General features: G+C 37.7%; 7 protein-coding genes across 11 annotated transcripts; 3 read left to right on the forward strand and 4 right to left on the reverse strand.

The window, feature by feature from the left end:
- Positions 1-20: 20 nt before the first annotated feature.
- Positions 21-1,285, reverse strand: LOC122399949 (tRNA (guanine-N(7)-)-methyltransferase non-catalytic subunit wdr4). Its single transcript, XM_043401052.1, has one exon. The coding sequence runs from the start codon at positions 1,179-1,181 to the stop codon at positions 21-23; it is 1,161 nt and encodes a 386-aa protein (XP_043256987.1). The 5' UTR covers positions 1,182-1,285.
- Positions 1,286-1,392: 107 nt separating this feature from the next.
- On the forward strand, positions 1,393-3,810 carry LOC122399943 (COP9 signalosome complex subunit 2). The gene is made up of 9 exons (XM_043401041.1): positions 1,393-1,532; positions 1,873-2,067; positions 2,135-2,260; positions 2,340-2,507; positions 2,589-2,763; positions 2,858-2,996; positions 3,100-3,316; positions 3,395-3,535; positions 3,614-3,810. The coding sequence occupies exons 1-9, from the start codon at positions 1,479-1,481 to the stop codon at positions 3,731-3,733; spliced, it is 1,335 nt and encodes a 444-aa protein (XP_043256976.1). The 5' UTR covers positions 1,393-1,478; the 3' UTR covers positions 3,734-3,810.
- A 755-nt stretch (positions 3,811-4,565) lies between these two features.
- LOC122399956 (RNA exonuclease 4) lies at positions 4,566-6,274 on the reverse strand. Of its 3 annotated transcripts, none has more exons than XM_043401061.1 (2): positions 6,070-6,274; positions 4,566-5,517 (listed from the first exon to the last, which is right to left on the reverse strand). In XM_043401061.1, exons 1-2 carry the CDS (start codon positions 6,129-6,131, stop codon positions 4,683-4,685), a joined length of 897 nt encoding a protein of 298 aa, XP_043256996.1. In that variant the 5' UTR covers positions 6,132-6,274; the 3' UTR covers positions 4,566-4,682. The 3 variants fall into 3 exon arrangements, with proteins under 3 accessions (XP_043256996.1, XP_043256997.1, XP_043256998.1); XM_043401062.1 differs by lacking the exon at positions 6,070-6,274 and adding an exon at positions 5,593-5,777; XM_043401063.1 differs by lacking the exon at positions 6,070-6,274 and adding an exon at positions 5,583-5,777.
- On the forward strand, positions 6,188-8,516 carry LOC122399932 (rho guanine nucleotide exchange factor 3-like). The gene is made up of 5 exons (XM_043401026.1): positions 6,188-6,355; positions 6,542-6,786; positions 6,869-7,232; positions 7,308-7,733; positions 7,807-8,516. The coding sequence occupies exons 1-5, from the start codon at positions 6,290-6,292 to the stop codon at positions 8,215-8,217; spliced, it is 1,512 nt and encodes a 503-aa protein (XP_043256961.1). The 5' UTR covers positions 6,188-6,289; the 3' UTR covers positions 8,218-8,516.
- Positions 8,517-8,719: 203 nt separating this feature from the next.
- LOC122399929 (N6-adenosine-methyltransferase catalytic subunit) lies at positions 8,720-10,880 on the reverse strand. 3 transcript variants are annotated; one of them, XM_043401015.1, is made up of 5 exons: positions 10,741-10,880; positions 10,439-10,600; positions 10,179-10,377; positions 9,604-10,110; positions 8,720-9,524 (listed from the first exon to the last, which is right to left on the reverse strand). In XM_043401015.1, exons 2-5 carry the CDS (start codon positions 10,596-10,598, stop codon positions 8,720-8,722), a joined length of 1,671 nt encoding a protein of 556 aa, XP_043256950.1. In that variant the 5' UTR covers positions 10,599-10,600; positions 10,741-10,880. The 3 variants fall into 3 exon arrangements, with proteins under 3 accessions (XP_043256950.1, XP_043256953.1, XP_043256952.1); XM_043401018.1 differs by having other exon boundaries at positions 10,788-10,832; XM_043401017.1 differs by lacking the exon at positions 10,741-10,880 and having other exon boundaries at positions 10,439-10,733.
- A 59-nt stretch (positions 10,881-10,939) lies between these two features.
- LOC122399970 lies at positions 10,940-12,174 on the forward strand. The gene is made up of 3 exons (XM_043401095.1): positions 10,940-11,078; positions 11,167-11,248; positions 11,842-12,174. Exons 1-3 carry the CDS (start codon positions 11,010-11,012, stop codon positions 12,171-12,173), a joined length of 483 nt encoding a protein of 160 aa, XP_043257030.1. The 5' UTR covers positions 10,940-11,009; the 3' UTR covers position 12,174.
- Positions 12,175-12,249: 75 nt separating this feature from the next.
- On the reverse strand, positions 12,250-18,764 carry LOC122399916 (patched domain-containing protein 3-like). Its single transcript, XM_043400984.1, has 12 exons — positions 18,638-18,764; positions 15,533-15,779; positions 15,286-15,356; positions 14,993-15,208; positions 14,350-14,927; positions 13,649-14,272; positions 13,463-13,590; positions 13,219-13,380; positions 12,888-13,158; positions 12,696-12,817; positions 12,462-12,627; positions 12,250-12,363 (listed from the first exon to the last, which is right to left on the reverse strand). Exons 1-12 carry the CDS (start codon positions 18,739-18,741, stop codon positions 12,338-12,340), a joined length of 2,715 nt encoding a protein of 904 aa, XP_043256919.1. The 5' UTR covers positions 18,742-18,764; the 3' UTR covers positions 12,250-12,337.
- Positions 18,765-20,147: the final 1,383 nt, after the last annotated feature.

A 20,147-nucleotide genomic window follows, 5' to 3' on the forward strand; every position in this document is an offset into this window, starting at 1 on the left:
GCATTAATTAATACGAAACATTATTCGGTAATGTTTGCAAGACGTGTCTTTTTCCTTTCCAAATACTCTTGTACATTATCATATTTTCTTTTATACAAAATAGGAAATAAATTTTGCTTAATGGAGTCGTTTCTCAATGTTTTCCAGAGGTTATTTAATTGACTTAGTTTACAATTTATTTTGTCATTGGGTATAAAATTATTTTCTTTAAATTCGTACACTTTAAATCCTAATTCGCTCAACACCCATAAATTGTCTTTGTAAAGATGGCATTCTAAGGGTTCGTCATCTATAACTATAGACTGTACATATGTTATTTCAAATTGTAACTTTACGGTGCCGCTAATGATGTAAACCAATAACAGGGAGTTATTATAAAAACTCATTACAGCTAAAGACGATGTACCGTCGAGTGCAGAGAGTCTTAAATGTTTCACGGGTAATATTTCCACGGATTCGTCCAAATGATAATCCTGAAGTTGTTGATTGAACTTTTCGATATCGCGTTTAGGTATTTTATTACAAAAGTCGACAGACAATAGTTCTTTTCCAATTTCGTAATCCCACAATATGAAAACACCGTCACCGCCGCAAGATACCAAAACAGTTTTATCGTGAGGTAATTCCAAAATGTTTGTTACAAATTTTGTGTGCCCTAAACAATAGGACACAATATTATACGAATTTGGAAACATAGACACTCTAATCTTTTCGTCTCTGTCCGTTGTAATAATATATTTTTCATTTTCTGTGACTAATACATCGAGCATCATCGACAAATGTCCCAACAGTAAGATTCCACGGTCGGATCTACTGCTAGAAAACAGATAAGCGTCTCCAGCTTTGTCAGCGACAACTATATCATTGCTACGAGTAAACTGCACTTTGCTAGCAGCTCTTGCTAGTGTTCTATTTGACAAAAGGTTACGATTCTTTCTTTCGTACAGACACAATTGTTTGCGATTTGTACAGACAAAGAAATACTTTCCATCGTTGGAGAACGTTACGTTCGTTATTGCGTGGAACGATTCGATATTTGCATTGTTGTGCGAATCGATCTTTTTCTCTGTTTGCAAATCGGGCAAACGAATCGTGTTTTCCGCACCATTCTCGATATTGTGTATCACGACATGTTCGTTGTTACACAGAGCAACGTCTGTACCGTATACACAGAAGCTCATGCTTGAAACACACACTGTATTAAATAAAAAATGTTTATAATATGACCGTGATATCCTAAATCTTCGATTTCTTGAAAATCTACGTGCATCACGTACATCGTCGGCCGCATCGGGGTGGCCATTTTGTTCAAGCATGCGCAATCGAATTTGTCCGTGACGTGCGTGTGTGCGTGATGCACGCATGTGAATTTCAAAATATAAACTGAGTGGAAACTGATCGCAGTCTAACTTGCGATTGTCAACAGGGTATCGTGAATTTGTTATTTCCAAGATTCATAGTCTTTGTGTATTCGCAAAATGTCAGACGGCGAAGATGATTTTATGTGCGAAGAAGAAGAGGATTACGGTCTTGTGAGTACTCGTTTTTTTTTTTAACCCAACAACGTCGTTGTATCACATAATCTTTCGGATTAAGAAATAGGTTAGAATTATAATTTTGACATGTATGATGTTAAAAAATTGTTTCAAAACTGTTTAGCGATGTTCAAACAATAACCATAACTATATTACTGGTATTCCCTATAGGTAGGAGTACAGTATTGAAATCGAATGACATTTTAATTTTGTTTATGTTACATAGATGGTTTTGAAATGAAATCATTCATTTTCTTTTTTCTTACTGCGTCACTGTTACATGTTATTTTAGAGTGCGATCGGCTTCAAAGCGATGTTATTTTTATGCTTATTTTAGGAATATTCAGAAGACTCAAATTCGGAGCCAGATGTTGATTTAGAAAATCAATATTATAATAGCAAAGCGTTGAAGGAAGATGATCCAAAAGCGGCATTACAGAGTTTTCAGAAAGTTTTGGATTTGGAAGGAGGTGAAAAGGGTGAATGGGGCTTCAAAGCTTTGAAACAAATGATAAAAATTAATTTTAAATTGGTCAGTTCTATAGATTAATATTGCACGGTTGTATATAATTATGAATTATAATATTATATTTTCCTAGGCTAATTATAAGGAAATGATGGCCAGGTACAAACAGTTATTAACATACATTAAAAGTGCAGTTACAAGAAACCATTCAGAGAAATCTATAAATTCCATATTAGATTATATCAGTACGTCGAAGAATGTAAGCAATTTAATTAGTACACAAAGCACAGTTGATTTAATTTTCAAATGTATTTTCTTTGCCTTTTTTTGGTTTGCAGATGGAATTATTGCAGGATTTTTATGAAACTACTTTAGATGCATTGAAAGATGCTAAAAATGATAGGTTGTGGTTTAAGACTAACACAAAGCTGGGGAAGTTATACTTCGATCGGTCAGATTTTAATAAGTTAGCGAAAATATTGAAACAACTTCATCAGAGTTGCCAGGTAGGTTGTATTCGATATAATTCAGGCACTTGTTACAATATTCTATTTTATTTTTGTATGTCGATACGTATGCTTCGGTAGACCGACGATGGGGAAGATGATCTGAAAAAGGGTACACAGCTTTTAGAGATTTATGCTTTAGAAATACAAATGTACACTGCCCAAAAAAACAATAAGAAATTGAAAACTTTGTACGAACAGAGTTTACACATTAAAAGTGCTATACCGCATCCATTGATAATGGGAGTAATTAGAGGTATGATGGCATATTTTATATTGTCAGAATTAGAAGTTACGTAATTGTATTTAAGCAACGTTTAAAGTAAAATTGTGTTTCGAATTTTGATAAGAATGCGGTGGAAAAATGCACTTAAGAGAAGGTGAATTTGAGAGAGCGCACACAGATTTTTTTGAAGCTTTTAAAAATTACGATGAGTCTGGATCTCCAAGACGTACAACGTGTTTAAAGTATTTAGTATTAGCAAATATGTAAGTAAGATTTAGATAAACGGAAAGTAGTGTATGTCACAATATTAGCGGGATCGATAACTAATATTCAAACATTCTGAATATGTTATAATTGTGAACCTAGGCTAATGAAATCTGGTATCAATCCATTTGACTCTCAAGAGGCAAAACCATATAAAAATGATCCAGAGATCTTGGCAATGACGAATTTAGTGGTCAGTTACCAAAATAATGATATTAATCAATTTGAATTAATTCTAAAACAAAATAGGAATAATATAATGGATGATCCTTTTATAAGAGAGCACATCGAAGACTTATTACGTAATATACGCACTCAGGTATGTTTAGAATATATGCATAATTCTTGAATAGATTCCTAACGTCTGACTAAAACATCTATCCATTTCACCTTACAGGTTTTAATCAAATTAATAAAACCATACACTAGAATTTATATTCCTTTCATAAGCAAAGAATTAAATATCGATGTATCGGAAGTTGAGAGCCTATTAGTGTCTTGTATTTTGGATAGCACCATCCGTGGCCGTATCGATCAGGTAATACGATCAAATTTATAATATTTACTAAATCGCATACTTCTTTGACTCAAATTTGGATTGCAAAAAAATTAACAGGTGAATCAAGTTCTCGAGCTGGATAAAAAATCAGTCTGTGCAACGCGTTACAATGCTCTCGATAAATGGACGAGTCAATTACATTCTTTGCATTTTGCCATAGTAAACAAAATGTCATGAAAAACGTGGTGCGAGTGATCCAAGAACAAAATTGAGCTCTAGATATTACTCTGTATAGTATATCATAAATGCCTCTCTCCGACTATATAAAGAATAAAATCTATTGTGATATAATAAAGATAGAATTTTAATATGATTCATTTTTTGTACCCTTTGTTGTGATACTCCTATTTGCAACGGCTGACAACTGATAACGACCTCTAATCATCTCTGTTGACCACTGTTGACCACTACTGGCCACTGCTGACCACTCCTGATACTTCTGACAACGTCTCTGTCTCTGCTGAGGACAGTACAGGCAAACTGAGGCTAGCATTGGTCACTAGCAATCGTTATATGTTGTCAGAAATATTAGTTGTGGTCAGCAGAGGGCAGCAAAGTCCCCTGCTGTTGTTAGCAGTGGTCAGCAGTGGTCAGCAGTGGCTAGAAAAGATACATAAATAAAGAAGTAGGTGAAGGGTCGCGATACAAATTCAACAATCTCGTATGTTGCGTCATTTTATTGGAAAATATATATATATATCTTCGTCGATCAGTATTTTCCAATTTCAATCTGAATCTCCTCGATCCGCGTAACATTCTTCTCTAAACTCTTGTCTAAAATATATAGAAATATATTTTATGTTGCTTTCAATTCTTTATACTCTATCAACACTGTTTTATTTACATTCTTATATTTAGTTAAACAGGATTATTATTATCTTCAATTCAAGAGTAACGCCTCAAATTGAAACTTGTTGGTCCCTGTTATAAATACGATTTCATGAAATGAAGTCAAACCGTTTACCACAATTTTATGTTAGACAAAACGAACATATTATTATCAGTAATGTTATAGTTATAAATGTGTTATCTTGACAATAAGTATGAAATGGGTAAATTACTTTTGGCGTATGTACAAACTCTAGAGAAGTTTTTCGGTAAAATGAACCACAACAGAACAATATTCTTATTTTATTCTTTGTTTAGAATAGGACTCAGACTCCCACTTGTTTCTGTATAATACATACAACTGCATCGCTGCTTTTGCATCTTCCACGGAGCTATGTTCTCCTGTTTGTATCTCTCTACCCAACAATTCGTACGCAAGCTTCTTCAAGCTCGGTGTGTTTCCCCTGGACAACTGTCGGAAAGTTTTAAACCTAGAAGTGTCGCGTAAATGTTTCCTCGGGTGAGAGAGATACAACACATCGAGATCGTGCTTCAAAGCATGACCGACCAGAATGCGGCCCCTTAAAATCTCTGCCACTTCTTTCTGAACAACTTCAAATTGTTCTCCGGTTTGGAGATTATGCGGGCGGATACCACTAACTTTAGTCCTATAGTCCTGTACGGGCTCTCTCGGTTTGACGTATTTATCGTAAATACAAGAGCCGTGTCGATTCACAATGGACACTCTGGCTATCATACTCTCCGTACCGTCGCCTATACCAACCATTTCGCAGTCCATTGCTACTTGTTTCGTCAACGTTTTATTTTCACTGGGAACTTCTTTCTCGTTCAACTGCGGCATAGAATTCGAGCTCAGTATAAACTTGTGTTCGTTTTTTGATTTCTGGTGATAAGGAACTGTTTTCTTCTTAGCATTTTCCTTGCTGCAAACATCCGATTCCAGCGACACTGAATTGAAAACTGTGTTTTTAAATATTTCCCAATTGCGCCCGGATGCATTGCGTTCCGTATGCGGAACGATGCGATGGTTGTTCTTTTTATTCTTCTCGTCCATGGCTCGTTTCGTGTTCGACTTCTTAGGACGGCATTCTTTATCTTTCGTCTCAGTTTTCCTAAAAATTCCAATAGAAAAGATTACTCACAAAAATGACAATGTACCAAACATTTCAAGTTTTACCTGTCCTAACCTTTTCATTTAACACGTGTACGTACACAAACACAGCTCTTTTAAGTACTCGTGCTATCAATATTCAACGATAAAATATAAACAGTCTACTTTCGAATATACACAAAAATATATTCGAGTTAATTGAAATCATTGATTAAATTGGTTAGATAATACGTCAACTTAAATATGGCGGCACAAATTCAAAACACGGTTGTACGATTTAAAAGCGAGATCCCATCGTCTCTTTTTCGCCCGACTATACACGTTAACCGAACAAAGCAACCATTGCAAATCCTATAATTACAATTTCTAATCGGAATTCCATTCCTTTTCTACCAACGTTGGTACACGGAAGTGTTGATGTACAAGAGTACTTTAAGAATAAATTATAGTACAAAATTCTATATAATTTATCGAATGGGGGTTATGTTCTTTCGAATTAAATAACACCGAGCAACATTTCCGTGCAATACGCGGATATTATAAGTTCTCTCACCTTATGAACAATACTATAGCTATAAAAGATACGGTGAAAATTAAAAAAGCTAATTCCAGCATGCTAGAGTAACCAGACGTTCTAGAGTTTACATCTGCTAAGTTTGTACCGATAAATCGTTTTTCTCAAAGGCACCCGTAGTCCGACGGTTATCCGCTACGGAACATGAATAATTCCGTTTGATTCTCTCGCGCGTGAATTTCCAAAAGCTTAAAGAGACATGAACGATGAGAGTAATAACGCAATTAAGGACGCTTTTACCGAACCACGAAAAAAATTTTGGCTAGTGAGTACTTATAAACTGTCGACAACATTTGAAATTGACAATAAATGTCCGTCGTTATCCTAACCATGACATTATTATTTGTTGCTGTATTTTTGAATTTATGATCTGTTAATATTGCGCGTGTAAACTTTATTCAAAACTTTTATTTACGTGATTAAAGCACAGGCTATATTATTCTTAAATTAGCGATCGAGGAAGCGTCCAAAAAGTGATGCTATCAGTATCAGCTCCATGGATATATCCATTGAATCCGAATTGGGGAAGAAAAAGAAACGGAGAAGAATCACGGAAGTAGCCAACAGTATTTTCAACTCTTCCATTATAGGCAGTAAACAAGGAAATACCCTTCGTAGGTCATTTACGATACAGCCAAACGCAACAGATTTATCATTCGTGGAAAATGAACTGGATGCTGGAACGTTAAGAAAAAAGTATAAAGAAAAGATTGTCGATAATACTGTTAACACGAATCGAAAGGTTTTGTTTCTTTTAACTTTACATCTTTTTTGTCAGACACAAAGAGAATATCGACAGCACCGACAATTATATGCTTAAAAGTTGGGTACTTGACGTAGCGAAGACGAGTATCAAAGATAGACCAAATCATGCCTTGAGTCGTAAACAAGTTAAAAGACAGGAAGCGATTTACGAATTGTATTGCGGAGAAAATGTACTCATTAATGACCTGTGCATCCTCAAAAATTATTATTACGAGCCGCTGATCCATACTGGTATCTTCAGTTCTGATGAGTTATTTACGCTGTTCAATAGCGTAACGCATCTCATTGAAATACACAGTAAACTGAGAGATGAACTGATCAGTTTAAGAGACCAGTATGGATTCACAGACACGGTTGGCCCTACGATACTAAATTGGGTTAGCAACTATTAAACTTTTGTAGTTAGAATTCATTTACCGACTCTGCAGGTATTAATTTCACCGTTCTTACAGATTCCAGCGTTAATAAGCCCTTATTTAGAAAGATGTAGGACACAAATATGGGCAAAACGTTTGTTAGATGAAAAAAGGTCTAATAAACGTTTTCAATCTTTCCTGAAAAAACGTTTGGAATCTCCTCATTCGATCGATCTATGGACTTATATAGATGTAGCACGATCAAGAATTGTTAAATATCCTTTGTTGGTTAAAGAAATACTAAGGCATACTCCAACCGTACATGAGGATCAGACGTGTTTAAAAGAAGCATACGATATGCTATCAAAATTACTCAACGATATAGACAAAACTATGGGGGCTGCAGAGTGTGAGTTAGCTCGCTCAAAAATAAATGTAAAATTGGATTATGATCATACCAAGTGCATAGAAAGTGCGACAGAACTGATCACCGAAGGACAACTCAAAGATACGCGAGGAATGGTAAGAGTAACTCAATCATTTTTTCATTTTTCAGGAAATTGTTACTACATTCTTTGATTGTAAATTATTTTAGAAATTTCAATGCTTCCTTTTCAATACTGGTTTTGCCATAACTCGTAGGACAAGATCTATGAGCAAGAAGTATAATCTATCTTTTCCCGTTATCCTCAAAAAACAAATCTGCATAAGTGCAGAGGAGAAGCCTGCTACATCTTGTGGGTTCAAAATTGGCAATCATTTTTTACTAGCAGACGATGAGCATGGAAAAAGACATTGGCTCGATTCTTTTAACAAGGTTCATCAATACAGAATCGATTCCTTAGAAAATGTAATCGATATTAATGAAAAGGAAAATCAACAAAATTTTACACTGACAAAAGCAAACCAGTCCACCGAATCATCCACGAATAATATGAACAACTTCTCTCTGACATTGAAAAGAAGCTTTTTAAAACAAAAACGTAATAGCAATGATTACATTTAATATTACGAAATTAAAAAATTTTCTTTAATTATTTTCTATGCTTATGTATGTATTATATGCAATTAAAAAATGTCCGCAACATATTCATGAATTTACGTGACATTCTAGTGTAAATTTATAAAACATTCTCGCACATTAACGTACTACAAATATTTTGTACAACCGCGAAAAAAGTGAGAATGTAAACACTTGACTGCCTTCTTCTCGCTTCGAGATAAATATAACATTCATGTAAAATATATAGATTATATATAATTAAACGGTAGTTGGGTTGCTAAGGAATATTTATGTACAAATATATCTAATATTAATTGTAAACTTAAAGAACCACTTCATTTGTAATTACATCTAACAGTTTATACGTGCATTTCAAAATAAAATTATTTTTGAAAAAAAAAAAAAAATTATATAAAAGCCTGAAAATTTTTACTCAACACGATTTTATTCTTATAATTTTTTTAATAAAATAACAGTCCATTTATTTTACATTACCCTAAAATACTTATGGTTTAGCGGGCTTCATCGAGTTGCCGTCCGGATAACGTTTTTTAAAAGCTTTTATGAGTTGAGGGTCGATCAAGTGAACACCGTCTACTTGATTCCCTAACGTTATCCAATTAGGTTGAACATTATGTGGTCGGCCAAATAATTCGATCTTTCGTGTACCCGGACTCATACGTTCGATAATTCCATAAATCTCGTCAGGTTTATGACTAGTGGCTCGAACTTCGGCCACGATAACATCGCTATCCAATCCCCGATTTATTCTTGGATTACCTTTCATGCCAACCAAACAGTGTTCCTTACCATGATTCAGCCAATGACCCGTCCTGCCTGTTCTTATTATCCTTTGCAACTGATTGGTCTTCACCCATATGATTTCGTCTACCCTCTCGTACCCCCATAACTGCAAGCACTCTCTACCAAGTTCCATTGCCCTTCCTGTTACCCATAAAAACAAAAGGCCCTCGTCCTGAAGCGCGGGTATACCTAATTGTCTCATCTCATCGTCCGACATAGTACCATACGGTAATTCCATGTGAATGTCCCACGGAGGATCCGCCATTATAACAGCAAATTTACCCAATACGGTCATATCTAGATATCGCAAGTCGCACTGTATCCACTGCGGTGGATAAAGAGTTAATTCGCTACCTAACGATCCACCACTGGTTGGACAAGTTGTATTACTACCATTTTTACTATCTAACGTTAAAGCTTTATTCACTATAGCATTACTCGGATTGTCTAAGTCACTAGATTCCTTCTGTTGAATTGTTGGTCCGTCTACCTCGTAATGCACATACCTACACGATACAAAATATAAAATAAACAAAGAGATTCGGTTGATCTTTGTTGGATACCAATTTTAATCGCGATACATACTTGCACGTATCCATATGAAAACAAGTGTTGAGAAAACTGCAATCGCCTAAAGACTCGTCCGTGTGACTTTGTATGATCTTTTTGAAATGAAGCTTTTTGCATTTCTCCGCAAATCCCGGGCCACCGTTCAACTTAACGCAATCTACTCGCGTACCGTGAGGGCAGAATTCCATCACCTGAGCTCCGCCTTGCGATCGAAATCGTTCGGCCAATGATTTTTCTTTGGACGTTTGTTTCGACAGCAGGTCTAAAATTTGCTCCCCCACTTTTTTATTTTCCTTCTCTCTGATCGTCGGCATTGATATAAGGGACATTATATCCTCCGTGTTCTTTTTATCCAATTTCAGTTGTTTCTCCGCAGGCGTGTAATCGTTTAATTCGGATGCAGATGTTTCTGCGCTCTCTGGATTCTCTGTGTCATCCGATTGAGACAGATACGAGGATTGAGATTCCATTACAGATAACACGGTATATCCAAAAATACCATTCTCCGTTACTTCTTTGATTCTGCAAACCGTTCGATGATTTCATTGTATATAAAATAAATACATATAGTAATGCGGAAACTTACTAACTTAACGATATCTTGAGCTGCAAACTTCTCCAAAATCTTGTGAATATCCGAAGAACACACATCTGCGTTCAGATTTTTACGAAGTTGGTCTATTAATTCTGCAGACGTAATGGGCAAGCTAGGCAACGATTCGTGTAGAATGCATAAGACATCCCTTTCGTATTCGCTGTGGTCGGATCGTTGTGTATGTCCAGAGGAATCTGACATAAATAACATTATCATTTTCTTGAATAGTCGAACAATATCGAATGGCCTACTTACCACCGGTGAGAGGCGAATCACTCGTCAAGGTGGATGATACTGGTGTCGCAGAAGTAAGAGTAAATAATTCATGTCTTTCACGTTTTCTTTTCTGTAGTTTTTCCCTCAAGCTGTTCCTCTTTATTTTAATAGCTTGAATTTCCTCGAAAGCGTCTGACATGTCTTCTCGACGAAATGTTTGAACACAAATATTAGAAATGAATGTATGAAAATTATAGACACTCGATATCTTACTAATAAAATTAATAAAATCGTAAACCAATAGTTTCTATACTTGTCATTAAAATAAAGATTTTCTATACCTTGTAACACTGATCAAAGTAGTTTAAAACTACTTTGAAATACATACGTTTCTGTCGAGAGAACAGTACACACAAATCGCCAACTACCCGACACTGACATACCTAACCTTATCTCATCTAACTTTAACCGAAAGGATGAAAACACATGGTTAGGTTGCTGGGAATTGCCATGTTACATTCAGTTCAATGTCTATAGAACGGAGTCTGTAATTAACTTTAAATATCGTTAATTCTGCTATTGATGAGTGTCATTAAGAATTGAAAGTGAAATGTCAAATACGAAGGAATTCTTTCTGTCCGTCACGCAACGTATTTTTAGTAACTGGACTGCACTAAAAGTAGGTGCACTCTTTTTTACAGTTAACGTGAAAATATATGCAAATTATTTTGTCGTACTACACATTCTTTCGAATGTTTCTTTGTTAGATGGCAGTGGAACATGGAATGGGATCGAAGGAAAGAGCGGTGGACTTCTGTCCTTACATGGTCGAGGTTATGTACATGAATGGTTTGTTATCTCATTTGAGCTACTTGTTTACCGGGTGTTTCTCGTAATGTTTGACTATGCTTTACCAGTTACTATGAAAGTGGTTTATTAAAAGATCTGAGTCATGATATTCAACGTTACTTATTTTAACCGTACGTAGAAGAAGAATAACTTAAGTCATTTTCAAAGTAGATAATAATAAAAATAACAACTTCAAAAGTTCTTCGAAAAATTTTAATGGGAGATTCTTGGAACCAAAATAAGACGAAAATCAAGAATACCAATTTGTTGATGGAGGTTTCGTTAAAAAGTTATTAACGTTTAAAGTTCCGCCCGTTGAACGGCAATCTGCTAGCAGCTGCGCGCGCATGATAGTGGTTCTCACTCAACATGATGAACTTTAAACGTTAATAACTTTTTAACGAAGCCTCGATCAACAAATTGGTATTCTTGATTTTCGTCTTATTTTGGCCTCCTGAATCTCCCATTAAAATTTTTCTGATTTTTGTAAACTAATCTTAAAACAAACTTGTTGCTGGTAAAGTTTAGCCAATCATTCCAACACCTTGGATCTTTACTCAAGTCTCTTTCTAATTTTGATACTATTTTCTCAGAGAATTTGAACAGTAATGAAATTGCTAATGAATTGGAAGACTACATGGACGAGCATTTTAACACCGAACTTCAAGATAACAGTGCCACGCAGGTTGCAGAAGAGATGTTGAGATTCTACAGCTACTGTATCGAGAATAATGAGAGTATAGCGGTGGCAGAGTTTGAAAAATTACCACCGTTGCAGTCCTGGCTCATCACCAGCGAACCCTTGGCAAGAATTCAACATTCCTCCGTTATTGAAAGCGATAGTTCTGACGGGGAGGAGGAAACATCTCAGGCTACAGAGGTTGCGAATGAGTGGACGGAGGTGAAATCTAGGCGGAAAAGATAATTAGGACTGGACATTTGAAATGGTACTCTTTTATTTTTTTATAAAAGAATATACAAATTACTGTTTTACAGTACGTGTGCAATTGTTTTTGCGAATGCAGTTTATATGCTAGGACCTTGTAATCAAAATACTTATCTAAGCAGTCTTTTAGACGCTCCGAAATTTCATTTGGCAGTTCTAATTCCTGTATCTAAAACAAAGGGAAGCAACGAAATTGTTAAAACATGTAAAAACAATTCAAATAAACATCTGTTGGACAACATTCGACTTTTCTTACAAAGGCATTACCATTCTTGCTTTGAGATAAGGGAACTGTGCAGTATCCATTCAGCTCTCGTACAACATTCTCTTTCTTTGTCTTATTCACTCTCTCATCCGGACCTAATAAGCTTAAAATTACTGGTAGGAATAACAGTCCGTGGAAGAGACCAAACATTACCACACATGTGAATAACTGAAACGGTAAGGATTATTATGCGTTTTGAAAATTTGCAAATGGTACGTTAAATTATCTACAAATACCTTAAAAAAAGTACTAAATATGTAAGCCTCGCTGGATCCTAACAAAACAAATGCTAGGAAGGTGCTCAAACCTCCATTAAACACAGCCGGGCCAATGATAGAAAGCGTTGCTATTGCTCGTTCTATAAAAATCATTTGTAATATATCAATTATTACACGTTTACAGGGCAAATGAATCACGTCGATTCTTACCATTTTTACTGCCCTTTGTGCGAGTAAATTCCAGCCCGACGTGAGCGGCGTAATCGACTGCCAGACCCCCGCACAACAAAATCATAATGCTCGAAGATATTTCAATGGTCAAGTTCAAGAAATACATGGTACCCAATAGGTCAATGAGCGTGAAAAAGACGCAACAAAGGACCCAGAACGTAGCGCGAAGATTTCTAAGAAATACTATTATTACTATTCCAATAGTTACTATTTCTAGGCTTAAATTCCTGATCAGTTCTTCTCCTATCACCTGTGCAAGAATCGTTGCTTAACGATGGACAACAAACAGTGAGGTCTCGTTAATCCTTACCTTGTTTGCCGTCCATGAGACGTAGTCTGGCGAGAAAATGGCAATGTAATCGTGCCCCTGCGAGAAATTCGTACCTTGAACAGTGTCTCTGATAGACTGCATCGCCTTTATTTGCTCCGCCACAGTGTTTATGGGAACATGTTGGATTGGAATCTGCGACGTCTGAGGAGAAGACAAACAAAGAAGTGAATTATAAAATACTCTTGAAAGAGTAAACATTACAGACAGATGCTTCAGTCAGTACCGTTATGTTGTACTCCCCAGCTGGCAGTTTATTGAAGTTGATGTCCTTAATGTACGCTTGACCCTCTTTCGTTAAAAGCAGATACTCTGTGAGTATATTGTAGTATTCCTCGCTGCTCTCGATATCGCCTAGAGTGAAATACTCGATTAGTTCTTAGACAGCTACTAATTGTAAATAAATTCCTACCTTTGTTGGTGGCGTTCAACCACTTTTCATAGGCGATGAACCACGGTTCCAAGGTACGGTTATTGATGAACTGATTGCTTTTCAGATTCTCCACCAACCGGAAGAGAGAGTCACGGTCTTCGTAGTAGTCCACACCGGTCATATAAATAGCTGCCCGTTTCCCATATTTTGGGAAGTACTCCTTCAGCTTGTTGTTGTACTGGATGGGATAGGAGTCTTGGTTCAGGTAACGCAGGGTGTCGAAATTTTGCTGCAACTGGAAGATCGCCCAAACGTTGACCAGGAGAAGACCTCCGGTGATCGATAGGACGACGATCCTCACGGAGGTCTTGGTCACCCATGGACCAATGTAAGTCTCGAAAATGATCCTTTGAGTGTTCCTCTGACTGCACTCGTTTGTCTTCCAGTTCAGCCTGGGTCGACATAGACAGCCGTCCTTCCGCGCCTCGAGCCTCATCTCGTCGTAGACCAGGCAACTCACGAAGAACGTGATCTCGTATATGTACAGGAAGAGGATACCCAACGCGGCGTACGCGTAGAAGGATTTGAGGCTGGGCATCACCGTTGTCATACCAAAAGCAAACGCGATCACGTTCGTGAAGGACGTTACAGTAACTGACATGCCTTGAACAAAGCATTGATTCAAGTGTCAATTAAATAATAAAATATTTTATTGTTCTATTCAGTTGGTAGCTTGCTACCTGCTTGCTGTATCCCCTTGGCGATACGAACAGGAAGCTCCAGAGTCTGGTCGGTTTCCGGCAGGTTCTCCAAGCTCTGCATGATCATGAACATGTTGTCCACGCCTATGCCGAGCAAGAGAAACGGAAGAATGGAGTGTATCGGTCCGTAGGAGTACCCCAAGTAGGAGCACAGCCCGTAAGAGGACAAGATCGCCTGGCCAACCACGGTGACCCCCATTATCGACAGATAGATTCGTTGCTCCAGCGCGTTGCATTTGCCGATCATTGCCATCACGTAAACAGCTATCAACGTTATTCCACAGCAGAGTACTGTAACGTTGCTGTTCAGTATCTGTTGGAGGCCGTCTATGAAGCTTCGCGATGCGATCGCGTAGATCTCCATCCCCGGCGGTAGCGTCACGTTCGAGTTCAGGACGCGATCGATGAACTCCAGCTCCCATTCCGCCGAATGGGAATTCGATTTCTTCAACATCCACACCATGATGGTCGCCTTCGCGCCTCTGACCCGACCCTGTTTGTCGTAAGAGAGTCCCGAGAGCAAAGGACCGATGTCCAGCAACACGTTACCAGTGTTCCTAGAATAAGTAGAAGGTTGCAATCTTTGGTGAACAATTTTCTAGACCTGTAGACGAAGACTCACTTGTTCTTCAGAGCTTTGTTCACATCGGTGAACACCTCTTTCTTGGTCAGATTGCGAACGTCCTTGGACAGGCTGGTTTCCCAGAGTTGGATGATCGACTGGTATATGCATCCATCTTTGAGCACTGTTTTGTTCATTTGCGCCATGAGGTTGTCGGTGATCTCAAAGTCCTTGAAGAGGCTCGCTGTCTCGTCTTGATTGAACCACGTCAAGTACCTGAAAGGGATAGTTCTTGGCTGTAGTAGAGGGAGGAAGAGGAGATCTTAGAGATATAGTATTAATTTTGATTTTACCCCGCGCAAACGTCTTCCCAAGTGTTGTTGTTCACCACCACGGACTTTACTGCTTGCTCGATTTTGCTGATCTGCGACAAAGGAGAGCACAAGTATGAAGGGGTTGGGTCCCGACATGTCGTTCAGCTCACAGATTCCAGTTCAAGCCAAATCTCGTGAGTCTTTAATGAATCTCGGCTAAGGATCATGCGTTAAAGTGGAAAAGAACCTTCGTAGATACACGTATAATTCATGATCGCCTATGTACCGAACGCAGCACTTCGGGTTCCAGAACGTTGGGGGCGGTCACTATGATACTTTCGTAACGGAAATCGTCCCGGAAGTGCGTCTTCACCCAGGCAGCATCGTCGCGTATCACGGAATCGTCGGGCAAGAAGAGCTCTATGTCGTCGAGCTCTTCTTTCCAGAAGAGCATCCCAGGGGCGCAGACACAGTTTATGCAGAAGGACACCAGCAGCCATAACCAAGGTCTTTTTCCTATATTCAGGCCAATGCTGAAGACAAACAAGAAATGTAAGTAAAAAATGTAAGTTCCAAGAATTTTGTTTGTTGACATTAGATTTTTGGGGTCCTGTGGAGGAGTGCATATACAGGGTGTTCCCTGGGTAATTCTAGGGGCCCAAATAAGACGAAAATCATGAATACCAATTTGTTGATGAAGGCTTCTTTAAGAAGTTATTAACGTCTGAAGTTCCGCTCTTACTGAATTTTTTTCTCGAAAGTGGGTAGGATTTCGGGGGTATGTCTATTGACAAAAAATGATTGTAATTGGCCCTTGTAACCAAAAATAATTTTTTTAGAACGATTTGAAATTTTTTAATTTTGTCGAAAAATTTCACACCTTCTCGAATTTTTTTCTCGAAAGTGGGTAGCAATTCGGGGGTATGTCTATTGACCAAAAATAAGTCTAATTGATTCCCCTAGCTAAAAATAATTTTTTTAGAACGATTTGAAATTTTTTTTTTTTCGTCGAAAAATTTAGGGACTTCCCCCTGTCGATATTCCTTCAAAATTAATTTTTTATTTTTAATCAATTTGCTTGGCGCAATACGGAAATTTTGTTTAATACTTTTTTGTAGGTACCTATGAGCTCTACTTCAGAAAAAAGTTTCACTGAAATATATTCACTATTGTAGGAGTTATGGCTGTTTGAAAATTGGGGCATTTTTATGGAGTTTTTCTAACTTTACGGGGTCAAAGAATAACTTTTTCATTATTGTTAGAATTTCTACATATTCTCCACTAAAATACGCGTTATTTGCCTTTTTAAACATTAAAATCCTTCAATCCGTTCAAAAGTTATGGCGTTTTAAAGATACGCACTAAATTTTGGAGTAACATTTCTGGCCTGAAATTATACTGTCAGTAATGAATTTTTTTCTCGAATGTACGTAGGATTTCGAGGGTATGTCTATTCACCAAAAATGATCGTAATTGACCCTTGTAACTAAAAATAATTTTTTTAAAATGATTCCAAATTTTTTAATTTCGAAAAATTTCTCCACCTACTCGAATTTTTTTCTCGAAAGTCGGTAGGATTTCGGGGGTATGTGTCTTGACAAAAAGTGATTGTAATTAACCCCTGCAATCAAAAATAATTTTTTCAAAATGATTTGTAATTTTTTAATTTCGAAAAATTTCTCCACCTACTCGAATTTTTTTCTCGAAAGTGGGTAGGATTTCGGGACTATGTCTGATGACAAAAAATAATTGTAATTGACCCCTGCAACCAAAAATAATTTTTTCAAAATGATTCAAAATTTTTTAACAACTTTTTAACGAAGCTTTCAATAACAAATTAGTATTCTTGATTTTTTTTTTATTTTGGCCTATAAAATCTCTAATTAAAATTTTTTCCAGTGTCCGAACACCCTGTAGATGAAAGGTCGATCGAGTGCTTGTGAGAGAAATGGTCCCTCTGGCGGTAATCACAGAAAGCAATGTACCCCGCAAGAATATTAATAAAATTTGATTTACTAAAATTGCAATGGTCTACAATTACTTTTCACATTAATACCTTTCACCAACATCGATCACAGTTACATTTCTATTTACTTTCTACTAATTTCCCTGTGACTTTCCACAGTAATCAGACGGTGAATCACCAGAAGTTTACGTTTCGACGTTGTTATTTCCCTCGTATTTGCGTTGTTCTTAATACAGAGATACCGAACGAGAGTGCAAGTAAGAATACAAAGGACAATATTTGCTCTCTGACAGACTATTAATGCCTCATATTTAACCGAAATCCTCATCCCACAGACATGTTAAAAAATTACTTTCAAAAGCCACGAATCGAAGAATCATTCTGCACAATTGAATAGAGAAGCAGTCCCCGTTTCCTGCAACGTCGCGTTAGGCATTAAGAGCTCTTCCTCTCAAAATACAAATCTCATTCAAGGGTCAATGGGAAACAAAGAAATTCCGTCGTCTGCGATCGGCGCAACGCGCGGGGCCAGTGATCTCTGAATGGAGTAATGAGAAAACGCGGTACGCCGTGGCGCCTAAACCTCCGGCCAATTATAATTCGTGGAACGAAAGAAGTATTCTTCATTCGGTTAATTCAGAGTCTGCGATGATCTCACCTTAAGTGGATTAAGTGACGCAAGATTCGTGCCTCGAAACTAAACGGCCCGTAATGTCATTAACCGCGTCAGGATTTATCGCGTTTTTTATCCCCGTTCGAACGCCGGTTGTAAATTAAGCGCGCGGAGGTCGATCGATGGATGTCGTAACCCGATCAATTGACATCGAGAACGCAAAATACAATCGAAGAAGTCGAAGACGAGACACGCGTGAAGAATAACAAGGATTCGAACGCGAGCAACGGCTTCCCGCGTCTGACGCGTACTCGCAGGAGAAGTACGGCCTCGTCGTAGTTCGTACCCCGGCAATTAACGTCCCAGTACGAGGTTACCGTCAATGGGCGTACATTTCGAAGTCAATTCATACGACGGTACCTGTTATTTAACCCGGACGCGGCGATGGCGTTTCGATGACAAAGCGGAATACAGCGAGAAACGGCGACACAACAAAACGCGTTCGTGCTTAATTCGCCGACATCCGATCCATTTTTTCCTGTCATGGTCGCGTCCGGGAAATGGAAAAGGAACCCTGACGGAGGGGTTCGAGGGTCGATTTTTGAATGGAAAAATCTTTCTAAAATGTAAGAAACGAAGCGCAGGTGGGCTCTCGGAACGCTGTACAATGGTGGCCCACCCGAAAATCTAGATTCTACGCCGCAAGATAGAACCGGTTCTTTACAAGGCTAGAGTTGCATCTAGTGTTTTGCGTCGCTCCCGCGGGATAGACAGGAAATCCGACATAGAGGAGATCCTGTCGGTCCACTCACCGGTAGAATATACGATCCGAGTTGAAGTGCTGGTCGAGCAGTATTTCTTTGAACCGTTTCCACGCGGTGGCGGTGGCGGTTGCGTTTTCTCGTTGCGTCTCCATCCTCGCGGTGCGACGCTCAGGTCGTTCCGTTGCCGAATGTCCACCGAGAGCGTCAGTGGGCACACGGCCGTGTAAGTCAGCGTCCATGTGACCAATGGTGGCAGCAATCTGCCACAATTATATAACGCTCGGCTGCGGAGGTTCGGCTGCACGGCCACGGTTGATGGCGTCGCGAAGATGAGGAGGAGCGCGGACGACGGGTATCACCCCTCCTATTGTCTTCGTCGGGTCATCGTTTTCTTCTTGGAAACGCAACGAGGAAACGCTCGCAAAATTTCGGTTTCTATACTAACGCATTGATATGGTCCTCAACACCAAGGATCTCTCAAACAATATTCCAACTTATAATACTATTGATACATTTCTGTCAAAGGCACCGGTTATGTATATACAATATTATTCATTTTGTGAAGCTTCACAATTGAAATGAGAATTTGATACAAATTCTGTATATGTTATGTATATATTATGTATATACAATATTATTAATTTTGTGAAGCTTTACAATTGAAATGAGAATTTGATACAAATTCTGTACTATATTATGTATATACAATATTATTAATTTTGTGAAGCTTTACAATTGAAACGAGAATTTGATGCAGATTCTAATCAACGAAGGTACTAATAGCAATAAATAGAAACTCTAGTTTGCAGTGTTTTGACATAGAATTGCAACTCGAGTCGCCTTTATCTGATGCCACCAGGGGCAGAGGAAAAGTTTCGTTTATACACCACGATCAGCATAATTTTATACCGTATGATAATCTCGTCGGTATCTGATTCTGTCTAGTACTGTATAAGCATGTTTTTTAACGAGCCCTACCGATATCGCGGTGACTTGAAATCGACGGTATCAAATACATGTAATTAGCGCAAGCTCGTTTGAGGGGGGAGTCTCATGTGAGACCTGAAGAAAATGAGCTTTTAATAATCAAATATATAATATATAAATTTTTTTTCATTCCTTCATTTTTTGAAAGTATATATAGTTAAGAATGTACTGTTAAATATTGAAAGATAAATGTCAAGTATTGTGGATTGTTGAATATATTTTGTACAGCCCTCAAGGTAATTAAGGGAGTCATTGTTTTGGGTGATTTTAATTTAATGATTATTAATTTTTTATAATGAGTTTATCATATCTTTTTTATTAAAAAGTTGCAAAAGAAACGACGAAATTTTGCAATCTTTTAAGCTTTCACCATTTTGCCAATTTGCGACATAAATTAATTATTTTGGTACGGTTGATGACTGTAAAGCTATCGAATAAAAATCTTTTTGATTTTTTTTGATTTAGTCAACCTTGAGAGCTGTAATCACCTACGTTGATGCTAACGTGATAACAACATTAAAAGTTAATAGAAATTAATAAAAAATTATCTTGTATTCCCCAAAGGGTAGTT

This window comes from Colletes gigas, unplaced genomic scaffold (genome assembly GCF_013123115.1).
Source record: "Colletes gigas isolate AHSC1104 unplaced genomic scaffold, ASM1312311v1 Colletes_gigas_Sc00015, whole genome shotgun sequence".
Lineage (NCBI taxonomy): Eukaryota > Metazoa > Arthropoda > Insecta > Hymenoptera > Colletidae > Colletes > Colletes gigas.